The sequence below is a fragment of the Melanerpes formicivorus genome, unplaced genomic scaffold (genome assembly GCF_026170545.1).
Source record: "Melanerpes formicivorus ecotype bairdi unplaced genomic scaffold, bMelFor1.0.p_v2 SCAF_17, whole genome shotgun sequence".
Taxonomy (NCBI): domain Eukaryota; kingdom Metazoa; phylum Chordata; class Aves; order Piciformes; family Picidae; genus Melanerpes; species Melanerpes formicivorus.
Window position 1 is genome coordinate 12,262,801 of NW_027142369.1, and position 15,503 is coordinate 12,278,303.

General features: G+C 42.1%; 1 protein-coding gene across 2 annotated transcripts in view; it reads left to right on the forward strand.

The window, feature by feature from the left end:
- Positions 1-13,154, forward strand: part of RTN1 (reticulon 1) — a 129,789-nt gene extending 116,635 nt beyond the window's left edge. For both annotated transcript variants that reach the window (XM_068148963.1, XM_068148964.1), the window contains 6 exons: positions 7,979-8,186; positions 9,282-9,420; positions 10,299-10,368; positions 10,754-10,800; positions 10,890-10,948; positions 12,339-13,154. In XM_068148963.1, the coding sequence (XP_068005064.1) occupies positions 7,979-8,186; positions 9,282-9,420; positions 10,299-10,368; positions 10,754-10,800; positions 10,890-10,948; positions 12,339-12,381 (566 nt within the window). In that variant the 3' untranslated portion in view covers positions 12,382-13,154. The remainder of the gene's footprint in view (positions 1-7,978; positions 8,187-9,281; positions 9,421-10,298; positions 10,369-10,753; positions 10,801-10,889; positions 10,949-12,338) is intronic.
- The last annotated feature ends 2,349 nt before the right edge of the window (positions 13,155-15,503 follow it).

Here is a 15,503-nt window from a genome sequence, read left to right on the forward strand (position 1 = left end):
ACTTCCAGATTTGCCTTCGTTTTTTGTTAGTGCTGCAGAATTTGTATCCGTTCTTTCTCAAGCACATTCCTGTTGATCACAGTAAACTCGCAAGATAAGAGCTTAGAGGACAAACTCTCTTAGATAAGCTTTACACTATTTGACTGCCCACCATCCCAACAAACATCTTGACTTAGGTGGTATCAAAAAACCAGTGTGATTTCAATAGTTCACCCAAAATGTGCTCTGCACCTGTTCTATGCCATGTCTGAGGTAATTATTTTTTTTTTTCTTTTAAGAATAAATGGACAAAATTCTTTTACTGCTGGTTCAAAGAGAAAATTCTCCCAAATCAAGATTATTTTAAGGTATTACCTGAGAAGTATCTTAAACTCTAGCAAGTGGGTGATGATGTGACAACAGCTGAAGGTAACATTGGAAGATAACATTGGAGGGCTACTTTTGCTTTCATTAGGTCTCTACAAAGTGAGTTGTGGTGAAGCTTTCTTTGATATCAGAAGGGATACTCTCTCCATGTCATAGTTAATGTTCACAAATGACATAGGTCTGAGCCATTCCTTGTGAAAATTTACAGATACTCAGATTTTGGGGTGGATTAAGGAAGGGTACAGATCCATTATGTTGGTCCAGGAACCTCTCAGGAAATCTTACCATTTCCGTAGTACCATGTGCATTCAAGGACTGCATTCAGGGACTCTGCTTGGTCTCTGTGGTTTCTGCTCACCCAAGGTAAGAGCAATAACATTGTCCATAGAACTTGGCCACAGCAGTCAGTGATATGGTTTGGTGAGAATGTATGTAGAGAAGTCTTTCTCCTGCTGCTATGCTAAATACAGGTGTTAAAGAATTTCTTCTGTGAAAACAATAATACTAATAGTAATAAGAATGCTAAATAACACTACAGTAGACTTGTGTGCAGCATGGTTGTAGCCAATTCCCTTCTGTCTACCCAAGCCAAGTCTTGTGCCTCACATAGAGCAATCAATCAATATTCTTTTGCTCACATCTTTACTTTGCAGATAATTAGAATATAATGTGGAGGGCATGCTATGTCAAGACTTCCCTTTTCCCTCATACTATTCCTGCTCCAGGTCTCCTCTCATATGAGTTCAAGGACCAAGAAAAGCTGAACTTTCATGTTGAATCTTGGGGCAGGTGGATGATAAAGATATAAAGCTGAACTGAGGACAGAAAGTTAATATACAAAGTGTCTACAAGAGGCAGAAGAAGTAGGGAGGCATCCCTCAAAGTGGAAGATAAGAGATGAGAGATGCCTCATGAAACAGCATGGCTATTCTGTCTTGGCTCTGCTGTTAATCACAGCAGTCTCCTGAAGATACCAGACTGCTCATTAGATGGTGTATCCATCTGTATTACATCTGAATCAGATCTGTTGTGGGGAAGAGAGCAATGACTACATGGAATTATCCAACAGGGAGAAGAGGCAAAGTCTGGTCTTGCAGCCTGTGGTTAAAGCTGCAGACCAGAATTTGAGTGTGAGCAATATTTCCTTCCATTCAAAGACTTGCAGCATCGTTGCTTTCATTGTCAAATATTGCTGTGACAGTGTTTTAAACAAAATTGCCCTTCTTGAATATGTTTCTTGATCTTTTCACTTCCAGTAGGTCTGAGAAATGCCTCATGAAGCCATTTTTATTTTTGAAGTTATAATATTACACTGTATACAGCATTAAAGGCTGCTGTTAGACAGGTTTTTCTCACTTCTCATTGCTACTACTATTATATAGGGAATGAAGCTGTACAATGCATTGATTTTACCTCCTAAAGAGGCCTAGTGGGACTTCTATTGTGAGGAAGGCAGCTTGATCACATCCAAGGGTATTACTAATATGCTGAAGAGCATATAACCTCTTATTCCATCTTCAAGGCCCATAGGCCTCATTTGATGGCAGGATACGGGGCTGTTGCACACATTTTTTGTATTAGCTTCCATGTAAATGCTGCTTGGCACATGTTCATTTTTCATCCAGTTGCTGCAGTAGAGGAAAAAAATTGCCAAATCAGAGGGAGAAAGCTGAGATTTTCAGAGGAAGGGAGGGGGAAGATGTGAATTGTCCAGTTCGTGCTTAATTAATCTTTACTAATTTCCATCTTAAAATGCTTTCTTTGAGACAGGGAGGGGCAAGGTGGCCATTTCTCTTACAAAAGTATTTTTCAAAAATATAACCATGCAGGACTATGAAGGTGTAAGGACATTTTAACTACAAATTGCCTTGAGGTACTCTGTTTTCCCTCTGGGATCTCCATTTAGTTGCCTTGGGCTGCAGCTGCCCAATGCCACAGTTCTTCTGGGGCCACACTGTCCTCACATTGCCAACACATCCTGAGGAAAATGGATTAAGGAGCCTCACTACTTACTGTGCCTCGGCCATCTCAAGTTGTTTACCCTTGTCCCCAGCACTACCCTTTCCAGCCCACAGGCCTGCCTTCTGGCTGTTTTGATGCCAAATATTGAGGAGCAGAAACACTTGCTGCTGAAAGCGATGATGAGAGCTGAGAGAGCTTTCAGGCATGGAACTCACAAGGAGTTCCTTGCTGGCACAAGCATTGCATGCTGCTGCTGCTATATGTATTTGTGAGACTGCTTTTAGCTTGCCTTACAAACATGGATGTTTACCAGCTACTCATACTAACAAGTGGCTGTTTGTATCACAGAGTTTGCCTTTGCATCTTGTTAGCCTGGGGGTTGGCCCCAACTGGAGGAGTCGTATTAGTTTGATGAGATGAAGTTATACCAGAAAGTATTGCTGAGAGAGGGATTTTGCACCTTTGAAAGCTTTTTCCTTCAAACAGAAGGCTACTTGAGTAACATTTTACAAGTTCTGCTGTTAAAAACACGAGCAGCCGAGACTATCTTATCAGATGTGCTTCTCCTGAGTAACACTTCAATAGTGGCTGCAATGACCTGCAGTACTGCAGGCACTGCCAGACAGCTGGCAAGGCCTCCTTAACAGATACAAATACTTTTGAGTCTGAAGCAGTTCTGGCAAAACCCAGAATTCTTTTATACCTCCACAAATGAGCCAGAGCTCTAGTGTGTTGTACTGGAAAGAGTGCAAAATGACCCAGTGCTGCTTCCCTCCTTCCAGGAGGCTAAAGAGAGATCATGGAAAGCTGCAGCTGAACAGTTTCTGCATGTTAATGGGCATGGTTGGGATTTTTGAGATGGGATTTTCACAACAGAAAGAACTCAAAGTTCAGTGAAGCTGAGGCTAATTCCAGTGCCTGTTTTCCAAACCCTGCTTACAAATTCTGGTTGCAAAACTTAGGTGGTCTGAAGCTGGCATTTTGGCTCTCAGAAATGTGTCGCGCTTAGCCAGGCAGATTGACACACTGTCCACTTGCATGCACATCACATATCAACAAGCTCAAGTGGCACCAGCCTTCTACTTCATGCATATTCAGCATGAATTGCTCAGAATCATGCCATTGTAGTCAGGTCTGGACAGTGCTGTGCTTCAGCACTCACACAGTGTCTGCACACACCCAGTGCTTGCAGGACCCTTAGTCACACTAGGACGTCTTATTCGTTCCCTACAGACTGACCAAAGTACTTAATTATTTTGTCATTAACTCATTCCCCTCTCCTTTAATCTATCTGAGGAAGGCTGTACCTGTGTAAGAGTCAGATTCAAATGCTGTCTCAGCCTTGCTGAGCATAGGGCCAGCATATGCTGGCAAGTGGCCCTGCAGAAAGATGGGTGTGTGGTATGCAACTCGAGCTCATTTCCTAGCCCTACTGTCATCGTGTGCTGGAGAGGTCAGTCTGAGCCTATGTGATTGCCCCCTCAGATTACAAAGGAAGGGTTGCAGGCATAAACACACACAGATACCCTTTATCAGACACTCTGGCCACCATTTATGGTTTATGACCTGCTAGAAGGCAGTAAGCTCATGGGGTCAGCAAGTGCTTGAGGGAGTTGTTTGATCTCTGAATCAGTTTAGTATGAATATAGGATGTGATAAAACTCAAAGCAGGCATATAAATATGGGAGATAAATTCAAGCTTCCCATTTGAAATAAAGTTTAAAAAAGGATGTGGAGGGGGCTGATGTACCCAATTTGGGGTTCACCTCGTAGTATAGGAGCAAATTTCTCATTCTTTTACCCTTGGTATTTAATTACATCACTAGATGCTTATGTGACAGGTATTTCTGCTCTGGTGTAAATGGTTATAGGAGAAAATGGTATCCGAGGCAGTCAGGCAAAGGATCCCAGCTACAAGTTTGTGCACCCAGCATGCTTCTGCCTGCTTGTTAGTGAGATTTATGTATGTAAGGAAATGTAGGGCAAAAATAAAGTAAAAAGCCTTTGAAGTGACTGAAGCTGCAAACGAAGGAGAAAATACATTTCTGAAACATAGCTGAGGTGTTTGCAGCACCATCTAAATTCCAGGGGAACTGATACAGCTCAAGTCCCTGAGGCCTGACAGCAAAAAATGTGTTTTCATCAGGGAAGCTCATGAACCACGGCTAGACCTCACAAATCTCCACTGATTACTTGCTCTGAATTCACCTTATATCCCCATTCTGCACACAAGGTGCCACAAGTGTCACCTTCATTCTGTTGTGCCATTTGCAAGGTGATGTGTTTCACCCCTTTCTCCGTAAGGCAGAGGAGGAGGAATGGCTGCAGGAGTGGCAAACCCTGCCTGAACAGTTGGACGTGGCAGCAGGATGAGGAGAAAGTAGATTTGGTTCCTGGCATTAAAAAATCCTAACTGGCCTGCTGTGGGTGGGGTTAATTGTGCTCCCAGGCTGCTCCTGGACACCAGGACAGCCATATGAAAATCATTCAACTTGTATCTCCCTCCTTTGTGCAGAGATTCTCCACCTAGCAGTTGGCATATACTTTTTCCATGATCCCTCTCTCTCAGATCTCCTTTGACTGGCAAAAGAGGCCAGCTGCATTTTCATCTCCTCTCTTGTGCATGCACATGTCCCCAGAACTGTGTCATTATAGGTTAGACTCTATGATCCTCGAGGTCTCTTCCAACCTTAGTTATACTGTGATACTGTGATTTGGCTTCTGTACATCTTGCTCTGAGTTGTGGCAGGCCTTTAGTTACCTGGTACAGCCTAGTAAATACCCCAGTCACTTCATGATGAAAGGGGCAAGTTTCAGGATATATATACACACCTGGACAAGTCTGTCTTGAGTCATTCAGTATCCTTCTTGTTGAGGAGAATGAGAAAATACAATTTGTCATCTCTGTGTGAGAATATAGCTCACCTCCAGTCCACAGGAGTAAGAACTACTACTGCTGTCTACAACTACCTGAAGGGGGGTTGTAGACAGGCAGAGGTTGGTCTCTTCTCCCAGGCAACCAGTACCAGAACAGGAGGACACAGTCTCAGGCTGCACCAGGGGAGGTTTAGGCTAGAGGCTAGGAGGAAGTTTTACACAGAGAGAGTGATTGCCCATTGGAATGGGCTGCCTGGGGAGGTGGTGGAGTCACCATCGCTGGAGGTGTTCAGGAGGAGACTTGACAGGGTGCTTGGTTGCATGGTTTAGTTGGTTGGGTGGTGTTGGATGATAGGTTGGACGCGATGATCTTGAAGGTCTCTTCCAACCTAGTTTATTCTATTCTATTCTATTCTATTCTATTCTATTCTATTCTATTCTATTCTATTCTGTTCTGTTCTGTTCTGTTCTATTCTATTCTATTCTATTCTATGTAGAAGATCCTAGAAACAGAGAAGGCTTAGCTGATAATTTTGAGTCTTATCATCAATTAGGATTGACTTAGGGAACTCTTTGGGAATGGGCTATTGTATTTTTTGGCTCAGCCCTCACTTGTTTGCCTGTCTACTGCCTGTGTCCCAGGTCATGTTTTCCCCTGGTGCATGGCCTTTTTCTTTCATCAGTAGATGATGCTGTATATATGGCATACTGAGCTAGCTCACCTGTGCTCATTTCATTTAACATGAAAGTATTTTGTGATTTAAAATTTATGTATCTCAGAAAGTTGAGATTTGTATCAATTTCCAATATTGTCTTCTGATGCGGGAATTTATAAGCACAAAAATGATCAGGCTGTGAATAATACCTCCTTCTCAAATGCTTACTGGTGAAAGTACACCAGTGGTGCTGTGCTGGAACATTTTGCAGGACTTAAATTGAAAAAGAGTATTTAAAATGTTAAAAACTAGAGACTTGTGCTCTGGATGCCATTTTGTAAGGATAGTTTGCAAGTTTCATACTCCAGCACCTCACTGTAAGCTCCAGTTTGCAGTGGAGGTTCAGCTGCCAGCATCAATACCGCTAGATATATGTCCATGCCATGATTGTGCTATAACTGCACTTTGGAGCATTCCCTAGTCCATGTCCCTGTATTTCTGCAGGAATGAGACCTGGGCATGTATCTGAAAAGACTCTGGCCTGGTCTCTGATTGGTAAAGTCAGCATCCAGAATGCCAGCGCATACCACCAAGGTCCTATGTCCTTTGGCTTCCATGTGGCCCATAGATCATGTATGTTATGATCACAGGTCCAGTGCTGAACACTGTCACTTAAAAATATGGGAGAATTATTACATCATGTATATTGATAAAGAATAGAGTGGGATGATTATGTTGCCTCAGTAATACAGTAACAATTTTTGCACTGAAGTCCATCACTTTGAAAGCAGTGCTAATATGTGTAATAGTAGTGAGTAATAAAGCTCATTGACTCAAGGCAAACATGCCATGGTGACTCATAGTTTCTGGAGATAAGAGCTACTAGGCTGGATTAATTGTTTTTCTTTTTGCATTTGTGAAAGTCTTTTTGACAGATTGCAACATTTCCTGAATTTATTCTTTGCTCAGAATAATTTGACAAGTGGCATCTTTGAAATCTGTTTGGCTGGTGGTGTGTTCAAGCTGTTCATGAGGACTTGGTGCAGTGTGTGAAATCAGAGCTGTTTTATTTAGAGTGTCACAAGCACGTTCATTGGTTGGAGGCAGGGTCCTCTCAGAAACATCCTATCAATGTAAGGAAATTAAATTCACCTTTGTTTCACAAAATTTTGCTTTTAGAGTGGCTATTGCTAATGGTGAGATAGTTTGCTGGTGGAATTGGAATAAAATAGACAAACTGAGTGAAAAACACTGCCAAAATGAAATGCTTTAAAAATGAAAAAACAAACAAAACCAAAACCAAACAACCAACAACATTGGTTGAAAATAGTTTTCTGTACTTTCTTTGTTTTAACACTTCCCATGGATCTAGACAAGGAAGTTATCTGACAGGCAGAAAGGATTGGGGTTTTTTTCATACCTCTGAGATGGTTGGATTTGCAGTAGCCAAAGAGATTTATTCTGTAATTTAAGGTCCCATCTGAAAAATGGTTTCTTTCCCATGTAACTACTAAGTAGTGGTAAATCCAGGAGGAGTCTTAAATCTTTGGAAATAACAAAACTTTATTGTCAAAACTTTGACAGTGGTTTATTGTGGCTAACCTCAAACTTTCCTTAATCAACAAGCAAAACTTGAAAATGATCAAGCATTCAGCCTTTGGATTTAGATCAAGTTTCCAGAGTAGCCAAATGCAAGTTAAGGTAAAACCTTCTGTACAAGCCTAGTAGCAACCCAAACCCAAGCTTGTATTTGCCTTGCTGCTGTAAGAGACCTGTCATGCTGTGGCTGGAGATATTAATCCATTTTATCTAACCCAGACACAGATGCATGAAATACAAGAATTTCAAGTAGGTCATCAGTTGTAATTTCCCTAGCATGTCATGGAAGTCACTTCACTGCCTCTGTTGAGGAGTTCCTGTTGATTTGGGAGTATCACTCATGCCTTTTTCCTCCTGCAAGGACTCCAAACATCACAGTGGCCATGGTAGCCCTCCTTCATAAAATCATAGAATGCATCAAGTTGGAAGGAACCCTTGAAGGTCATTCTGTGCAACCCCCTTGCATCCTTGATGCTCTTCCAGCTCCTGTCTTTAACATGTTGGTTTTCCTTCCCCAGCTATTGACCTGTTGTACTGGCGCGACATCAAGCACACAGGAGTAGTGTTTGGCAGCCTCCTGTTGTTGCTCTTCTCCCTGACCCAGTTCAGCGTCGTCAGTGTCGTGGCCTACCTGGCCCTTGCTGGCCTCGCAGCCACCATTAGCTTCAGAATCTACAAATCAGTCCTACAGGCTGTGCAGAAGACGGACGAGGGCCACCCTTTCAAGTGAGTGCTTTGCAGACGTGGCCAGACATGGCTGTTTGTTTGCAAAGGATGTGGAAATTCACATTTCTTTAGCTGCCACTTTTATAATGGATAAAATTATTTTCTTGCTCATAATAGGTGAAATAGTATTTTCTGTTGTCCAGTATCTCAAGAGCTGTAAGGCTGTGTTGGCTCAAATCATGCTGGGTGGGGGGAAACAACACAAAAGCCATTGTCCCCTGAGACATGGGATATTTCTTCCTGAAATTCAAAAGATGCAGAAAATGTTAATCAGAGAGAAAGAGTTTTGTTAGAGCTAAAGTAATGCAGTGTTTCTGCAAGCAGGAGGAGCGTTGTTTGCAGGCACATTCTTATGGGCACAGAAAGACACTATTTATATCTTTTCTCCAGTACAGCTTGGCTGTGGTGTGGTAATCCATTACCCTAGCCAATGATGCCAGTGCCAGTGCAGGCACCCTCCACACTCCCAACAGGGTCTAGGTGGTGTGCTTCAAGAGAGCAGTGATCCCTTCTCCACTGCTGTGTCAATAAGTTGGTAAACCAGGCCATGGAACCACTCTCGTTTGCAAACACAGGCTGAAAATAAAAGCCTTGTTGGGATGCTGCTTCTCTGTTTCACTTTGTTCGATTCTGAGATGGGACTCACAAGATGAGCATAACATAAAGAGAGGTGTAGGGCAGGCAGAGGGATGGAAGATAGAGAAGGGGACAATGCTGCCAGAAGTGACACATGGCCAAACATTAGCTTTTTTTGACTCTAGAGGTTGCCAAATGGAGATGTCCCTTTCTGGCAGCAGTGTTGTACAGAAGTTTGTCAGGAAACTCCCCCAGATTTGCACCCATCAAGACCAGGTTCTGTGCGGAGAGAGAGCAAAGCTGGAGGCAAACAGCAGATGCTGCAACTGCCCAGGGAGATGGGTCATGCAAGGCAAAACCAGTGTTTGCTGGTGGCTATGTGCCACCAGGAAGTGGGACACATTGCTCCAGCACAAAGAACTGAGGTCTGGGGAGCAGAGAGAGATGGGATAGATGGATGTGAGTGTGAATGGCAGGTAAACTTGTCTGGGTTTGTAACTGGTTCTGTGCTTCTGGCAGAGCCTACTTGGAGATGGAAATGAGTCTTTCGCAGGACCAGATTCAGAAATACACAGACTGTCTTCAGCTATACGTCAACAGCACAGTCAAAGAGCTGAGGAGACTCTTCCTTGTTCAGGACCTTGTGGATTCTTTAAAAGTAGGATTGCTTTAAATATTTTATCCCCTCTCTAGAAGATCAATCTGCACTTCAAATTCACGCTTTCCAGTGTCACCAGAAAACCTAGATTTGTGTGGCTTCAGATATAAAAGTTGTTCCCCTTTTTAACTTGCAAAACTTCTTAATTCCAGAAGTTCAGAGGTTTGGCAATCTGCATGTGCATTCATTGATACATAATACAGGAGTTAAAAAAAAACAAATTGCAGGACCAGCTTAGCTCCACTGCAGTTCTAGGAACAATCTCTGTGTTATGACTTTGCCACAGAATAGCATGGTCCCCTCTAATATGTCTGTTCATCTGAATGTCCTCTGATGGTGACATTTCCTGCTATGGAGGAAGGTCTCCTTTCCCTCTCTGCTGAGATTATTGTTTATTTTCATCCTCACAGCCAAAAAGGTGTTCTTCAGAACAAAGGGAAGATCATTAGGGGAACAGACATGGCTTAAGCTCCTAAATTGCTGAAGATTTTAAGAAAAATGTACCCATCTCCCAGCCCCAGGCATTTTCAGTCACTGTGATTATCACAGTGAGGCTGTGATTAACCTGTGTGGGATGACTCCTTGCCACCATCAAAACTGGATGTGGAAATCTGCCTCTGCCGTGATCAATGCAGAGCCCTGAATGTATGCAGTTGAGCCCTAAATATATGTGAAAACTCAGCTAAGAGGGTGAGAAGCAGTGAACAGCAGAGTGGGGTTTATACACCCAGAAAAAAATGTTGTTCTTAATGTGCTTTATTTAACAACTCTCCTTACACATTAAAAATGTCTAATGCGCTATTATCTTGGCTGTTAAGTGAACTAATCTCTTTGTGTGCTGATTCTGGAGGTGACGTAACGATCCATCTTTAATTTAGTTTGCAGTACTAATGTGGCTGCTGACTTACGTGGGAGCCCTCTTCAATGGCCTGACTCTTCTGATCATGGGTAAAAATCAGCATTCTTTTTAAAATCTATTCTTAACTTTAACTCCCTCACAATTTCTGCTTAGACAAAACAGCCTGTCCTTGGTGTGCATTCCCCGCAGTCAAACCATCAACTGTTATTTCCCTTTCCAGTAAATATTCATCATTCCTATTACATTATCCCTCCTGCTACACCTAATTTGTGTTTTATAGTTTTGCAACTACTAGTCCCAGAGCAAAGGGGAGTTCCATATTTGGGAGGTTTGAGCAAAGTTCATTTTTAATACAAAGATCCCTGGTGGATCAGCCAACCAAGTGGCATGATTCGTGCTTGTCACTGAAGTAGGTCTCTACTCTGGAGGAATCTGATCTGCAGGAATATAACAGTGTGTTCTTTTCCTCCTCAGCTGTGGTATCTATGTTTACTCTCCCTGTTGTATATGACAAGTACCAGGTGAGTCTGTCTGCATGGTGCAGTTTGGGTCTCTGGTGGTTTTGCCTTGTTGATGCCTGATTGACTTGGTCTCCTTTTGGTCTTTGCAGGCACAGATTGATCAGTACTTGGGACTTGTGCGGACCCACATAAACACTGTTGTGGCAAAGTGAGTTCAGCAGCAGGCTTGGCCAGAAGTCTTGCTGTCAGGGTGCAGTGAACTGGGGTGACTAAGAGCTGGGTGGTCATGGAGACATTATGTCTTATGAATGATGTCTTCCTCATCTCCTGGCATCTAAGAGACTGCAGGAGGGCAAATCCCTGGTGGAGCACAGGCCTTCTCAGCTGAGCATAGGCTGAGAGAGAGCTCTGACCCTACATCCTTCTATTCCTTCTCCTGCCATTCAGGGGAGCTGTGGACAGAGCAGCCCAACTGGGGTTTTGCATATAAGGACTCCATCCTTGAGAGTTAATAATACCATAAATGAACAAAGTGGGAATTAGAACACTACTCTGCTGCAGAAAGAAAATACCTTGCAGCACCATGATGCTGATGTTTCAAGCCACCATGGAACAGATGGAAGACCTGGATGAAATTTTTGATGCAGTCTGGTCTAGTTCCTAATGCATTCCTAATATGCTCCTGTATCAAAAGCTTTTGTGGGATCCTTCAGGACACAGTGAGGGTTAAGCATAGCTCTCAAAACTTGTGAATTGCTAAAGCAGGATAACGGAGCTGGAAGGTAGACCTATACATATCAGCAGTTTGTGTTTGTGGCTTTGCAAAATTTGGCTGAATAACATATGTTCAATGGAAGGTCAAATGACAGTGAGGTACAGAAAGCAACTCATGAGGAGCTGCTGAAGAAGCTGAGCTTGTTTCACCCATCAGAAGGAGCTAAGGAGTGATTTCATAGCAGCCTCTATGTACTTGATGGGAAGTTAGGATGGCACTGGAGCAGTCTACATAGGAAAGTGCCAGAACCTTCATCCTTGGAGGTTTGCAACATTCAAGGTCAGGCTAGATGGGGCTTTGAGCAACCAGACCTAGTTGAGGATGTCCCTGCTTACTGCAGGGGGCTTGGATCTCTAGAGATCCCTTACAACCCAGCACATTCTATGATTTGTGATTCTATGCAGCAAGACAAAGCCATGGCCAACCTGCTTTAGTGCTGGTAGTAGACCTGCTTCACTTAAGAAGTTGATTCAAGACTCTCAGAGGTCCTATCCAGCCAATATTTCTGTGATTCTGCAAAACTCTTAGCCTTGTCTAAATTTCATTCCTGACTTCCAGTAGACTGCAGACCATGGTAGAATAATGAAGTGAGAGAGAATATTGCTGCCTATATTCTATAGTTGCATGAGCCACCAACAACCACAGAACTAGGAACACTGAAATGAGCATCAACTCTTTTTCTTATTAGACTCTATTCCACCTATTGTATAACACACTGAACACAAGCTAGGGATTACTCCTGGATTACGACTACAAGTGAGGATCTGCAGGAATGGAATGGCTACCTCACCATATAATTCTTTTTTCCTTTCTTTATTTCCAGGATTCAAGCTAAAATCCCAGGTGCTAAGAGAAAGGCAGAGTAAAGCAGATGCCAAGAATTCATCGACCACAGTAGCGAGTAATGGGGGAATCTGGAGCGAAAGAAGCTCTGTTCTTACACTTTACTGCAAATTTATTGGTCTTTTTTTTCTCAACACCATAATCTTAGAAGGAGAAAACTCGGAAGCAGTGCTTTTCCCCTGCTGCTTCTGCACTTAGAATATTTGCAATCACTTGTGTCAAGCACTAAAGTATAGTAAAAAGAAAAGTGTACTAGATGTGGTTTTTTGTGTTGCTTATAAAGTGCATGATGGTGAGAGCCTAAATAATATTGACCTTTTTATTTTATTTTTTTAGTGGTTTTCCTTCTTCTATTGGCATTGCTTCTATAACTTTTAATGTTACATGTGGCTAGGGGCTTTCCTGCTTAGCGCACCGATGCAATAGTTAAAATTGCTTCTACGTCACTGGGTTGCTGGTTGGATTCATCTTTATTAACTATATAGAATTGTAGACTGATGTTTTCGTGTTTTCCAGCACAAATAAAATGAACAGTAATCGGTACTTATGGTAATCAGTTTTGTATAACTTGGAAAAAAAAAAAAATCAATAAATGATGAAAACAAAGCCCAGTACTGTTGTGGTAAGGGATTGACAGGCTGATTTACATGTATGGTAACTGGAAAGTTCCAGCATGGTAAATTTATTACAATTTGTATTACATTCTCTGTAGTTCCTAATGGACTTAATTATGGACTCTGAATATTTGCACTTATGTACTTGATACCGAATGCAGAAATAAATGTTACTAAATGTAGCAAGTTCTCCCTGTTGTTGCTGCTGGGATTGTCCTGACATTTGCAAACTGGAAACATACGGTATGAAAAAAAAGCATTTTCTCTCTCTCCCCCAACTTGAGATCCACACACACTTTGCCCTTACAAAATGGTGCAGCCCAACAAGATCACCTGTACTAGGTTGGGGTTTATGGTGGTGTTGGCAAACAACAGGAACATGAATAATTGTGTATTCCTCCATTTGCATGTTGAGCAAATCACAAGCAACACACTATGGGAGGAGTCAGCAGTGGATGCAGTGGACTTTGTAGTTTCCTGCAAGTTTTCAGGTGTAACATCTCTTATCCAAAGTTGTTCTTTGAAATCTGCTTTAAACTGTGGGATTGATGCTGAACCTGGATGCTGGGAAGAGAAATAAACATTTGCTTTTGTTCAAAGGTGAAGGTTTTTAGAAACTGGCATTTGGTGTTTGAGAACCATCAGATGAGTGAAAGAGTTGTTGAACATTATCCAGCCTTCTTCTAAACAAACAACTGGTGATGTCCTGAATGATTTGCCCATTTCTGGAACAAAAGTGTGGAAATTATTATTTGCTTTCATATAAAAAATTTGAGTATCAAAACATTTTCATCCAATTTGAATTTTTTTTTCTATGGCAAAAAATTTATTGCAGAAATCATTCATTCTACAAAGCACTAGATCCTTGAAGTCTTGTTGCAACTCTTTAAATTGAAGTCTCATTCATACACGTAATTCATCTTGGTCTCGGTGATATGGTGATATGGACATGGTGATAGCTCAGTTGGTGATATGATATGGTGATATGGACATGGTGATAGCTGTCCTAGGTCATGCTGCAGTGCTGCTTGTATGTAAATCTACAACCCAAAACCACATGAGGAGGTGGTAGAAACACTGGCATATCCATGGGCTGGAAATTTTGTGTAATGAGTCTCAAGTACCCTTATTTTAATTTAAGGTTTATATTTAAATACTCTTCATTGCTCTTATTTAAAAACAATAGACTGTCTTTTAAATGTCACCAGCAGCTAGTTATGGACTCAATGAAAAATGGAATGCCTCAAAGTGACATTTGTTGGAGTATGTTTGGTTTAGCATGTGTAGTTTGCAGCCAGGAGTTAAAATTCAACATCTACCCTTGCTCTTGTGCTTTCTTACTAGCGCATGTAAATGGCCACTACATGCCCAGTATCTCTGAAGAAGAGTACAGCCTGTTTGAGTGTCCTTGAGGGTAAAGATTGACCTTCAAAATTCTTACTACTTACAAGATGAGTACATGGACCCAATATGTTAATTCTGAAAATGAGCACATTTATTGTCCCATCCCACTGGTCCCATAAATGTATTCCCATGAACACCACCAGGACTTAGCCTTTTGGAATGCTGAATGCTAAAGAGGATTTGAAGCCTGTATTTCCAGTATATTTGGAAATCAAACAAAATAAAACCTTCTGGAAGAAGCTAAATATTCTGAAGAACCTAAATCAATAGAGACCAAGAACCTCATCCTTGTGTCTTCCAGCATCACCCTCTCTCAAACCCCACAACACTCCACTCCCAGCCCTGCACATCCACCTCTCAAGCCCATATCCTTTACTTCCATCTTTTCTCACATTCCATCATTGCAGCTCAGTTCCCAAACTTGCTTACAGCTACCCTGACTTTCCCTATATTTGGCAGTAGCAGCCTGTAAGTGGGCAAGTGCTGCTGAGCAGCTGAGACAGGATAATTTGATGAGCGGAAAGAGGTTGGTACAGTGAGATGTATCAGAAGCAGAGGATTTTAGCCAGGACCTGGATTGCTTGTGTTGTCCATAGCCACTATCACTTTACTTTGCTCATGGCAGCATTTTCCATTATACTTTTGGACATGGAAACTAGGAGAACGGGATCATGCCCAAAGCTCCCATAAGCCTTGTTTACAAATCTCTACTAACTCATGGTTAGCTTGCAATGACATAGCCCCTGAGAATACAGGGAGTGAAAGCTTGTGGTACCTTTGCTGGTCCCTGATAAGTCTCATTCACAGGGCAACACCAAGGGGAAGGGGCTATACTTCCGTGTGTTTTGGTTTTCAAACAAATGGGGAGAAAAAACCAACATTGAGCCCTACTTCAAAAAATATTTTAGTGCAATTACAGTAGATGGCTGAAGATGCCACAATGACACACAGTCCTGGGCTGAGATGTGTTCTGAGGTGCACAAGCTGTAAAACTATTCTGTTTCTGAGCTTCAGTTCATTCAAAGTGAAGAACAGCTGTGGACAAGCTTGAAAGGCAAAATCAGCAAAACTGTGAGGGATTTAAAGCAATTGAAACCTGAGAAGCAACTCACACTGCCTGGGTAAAA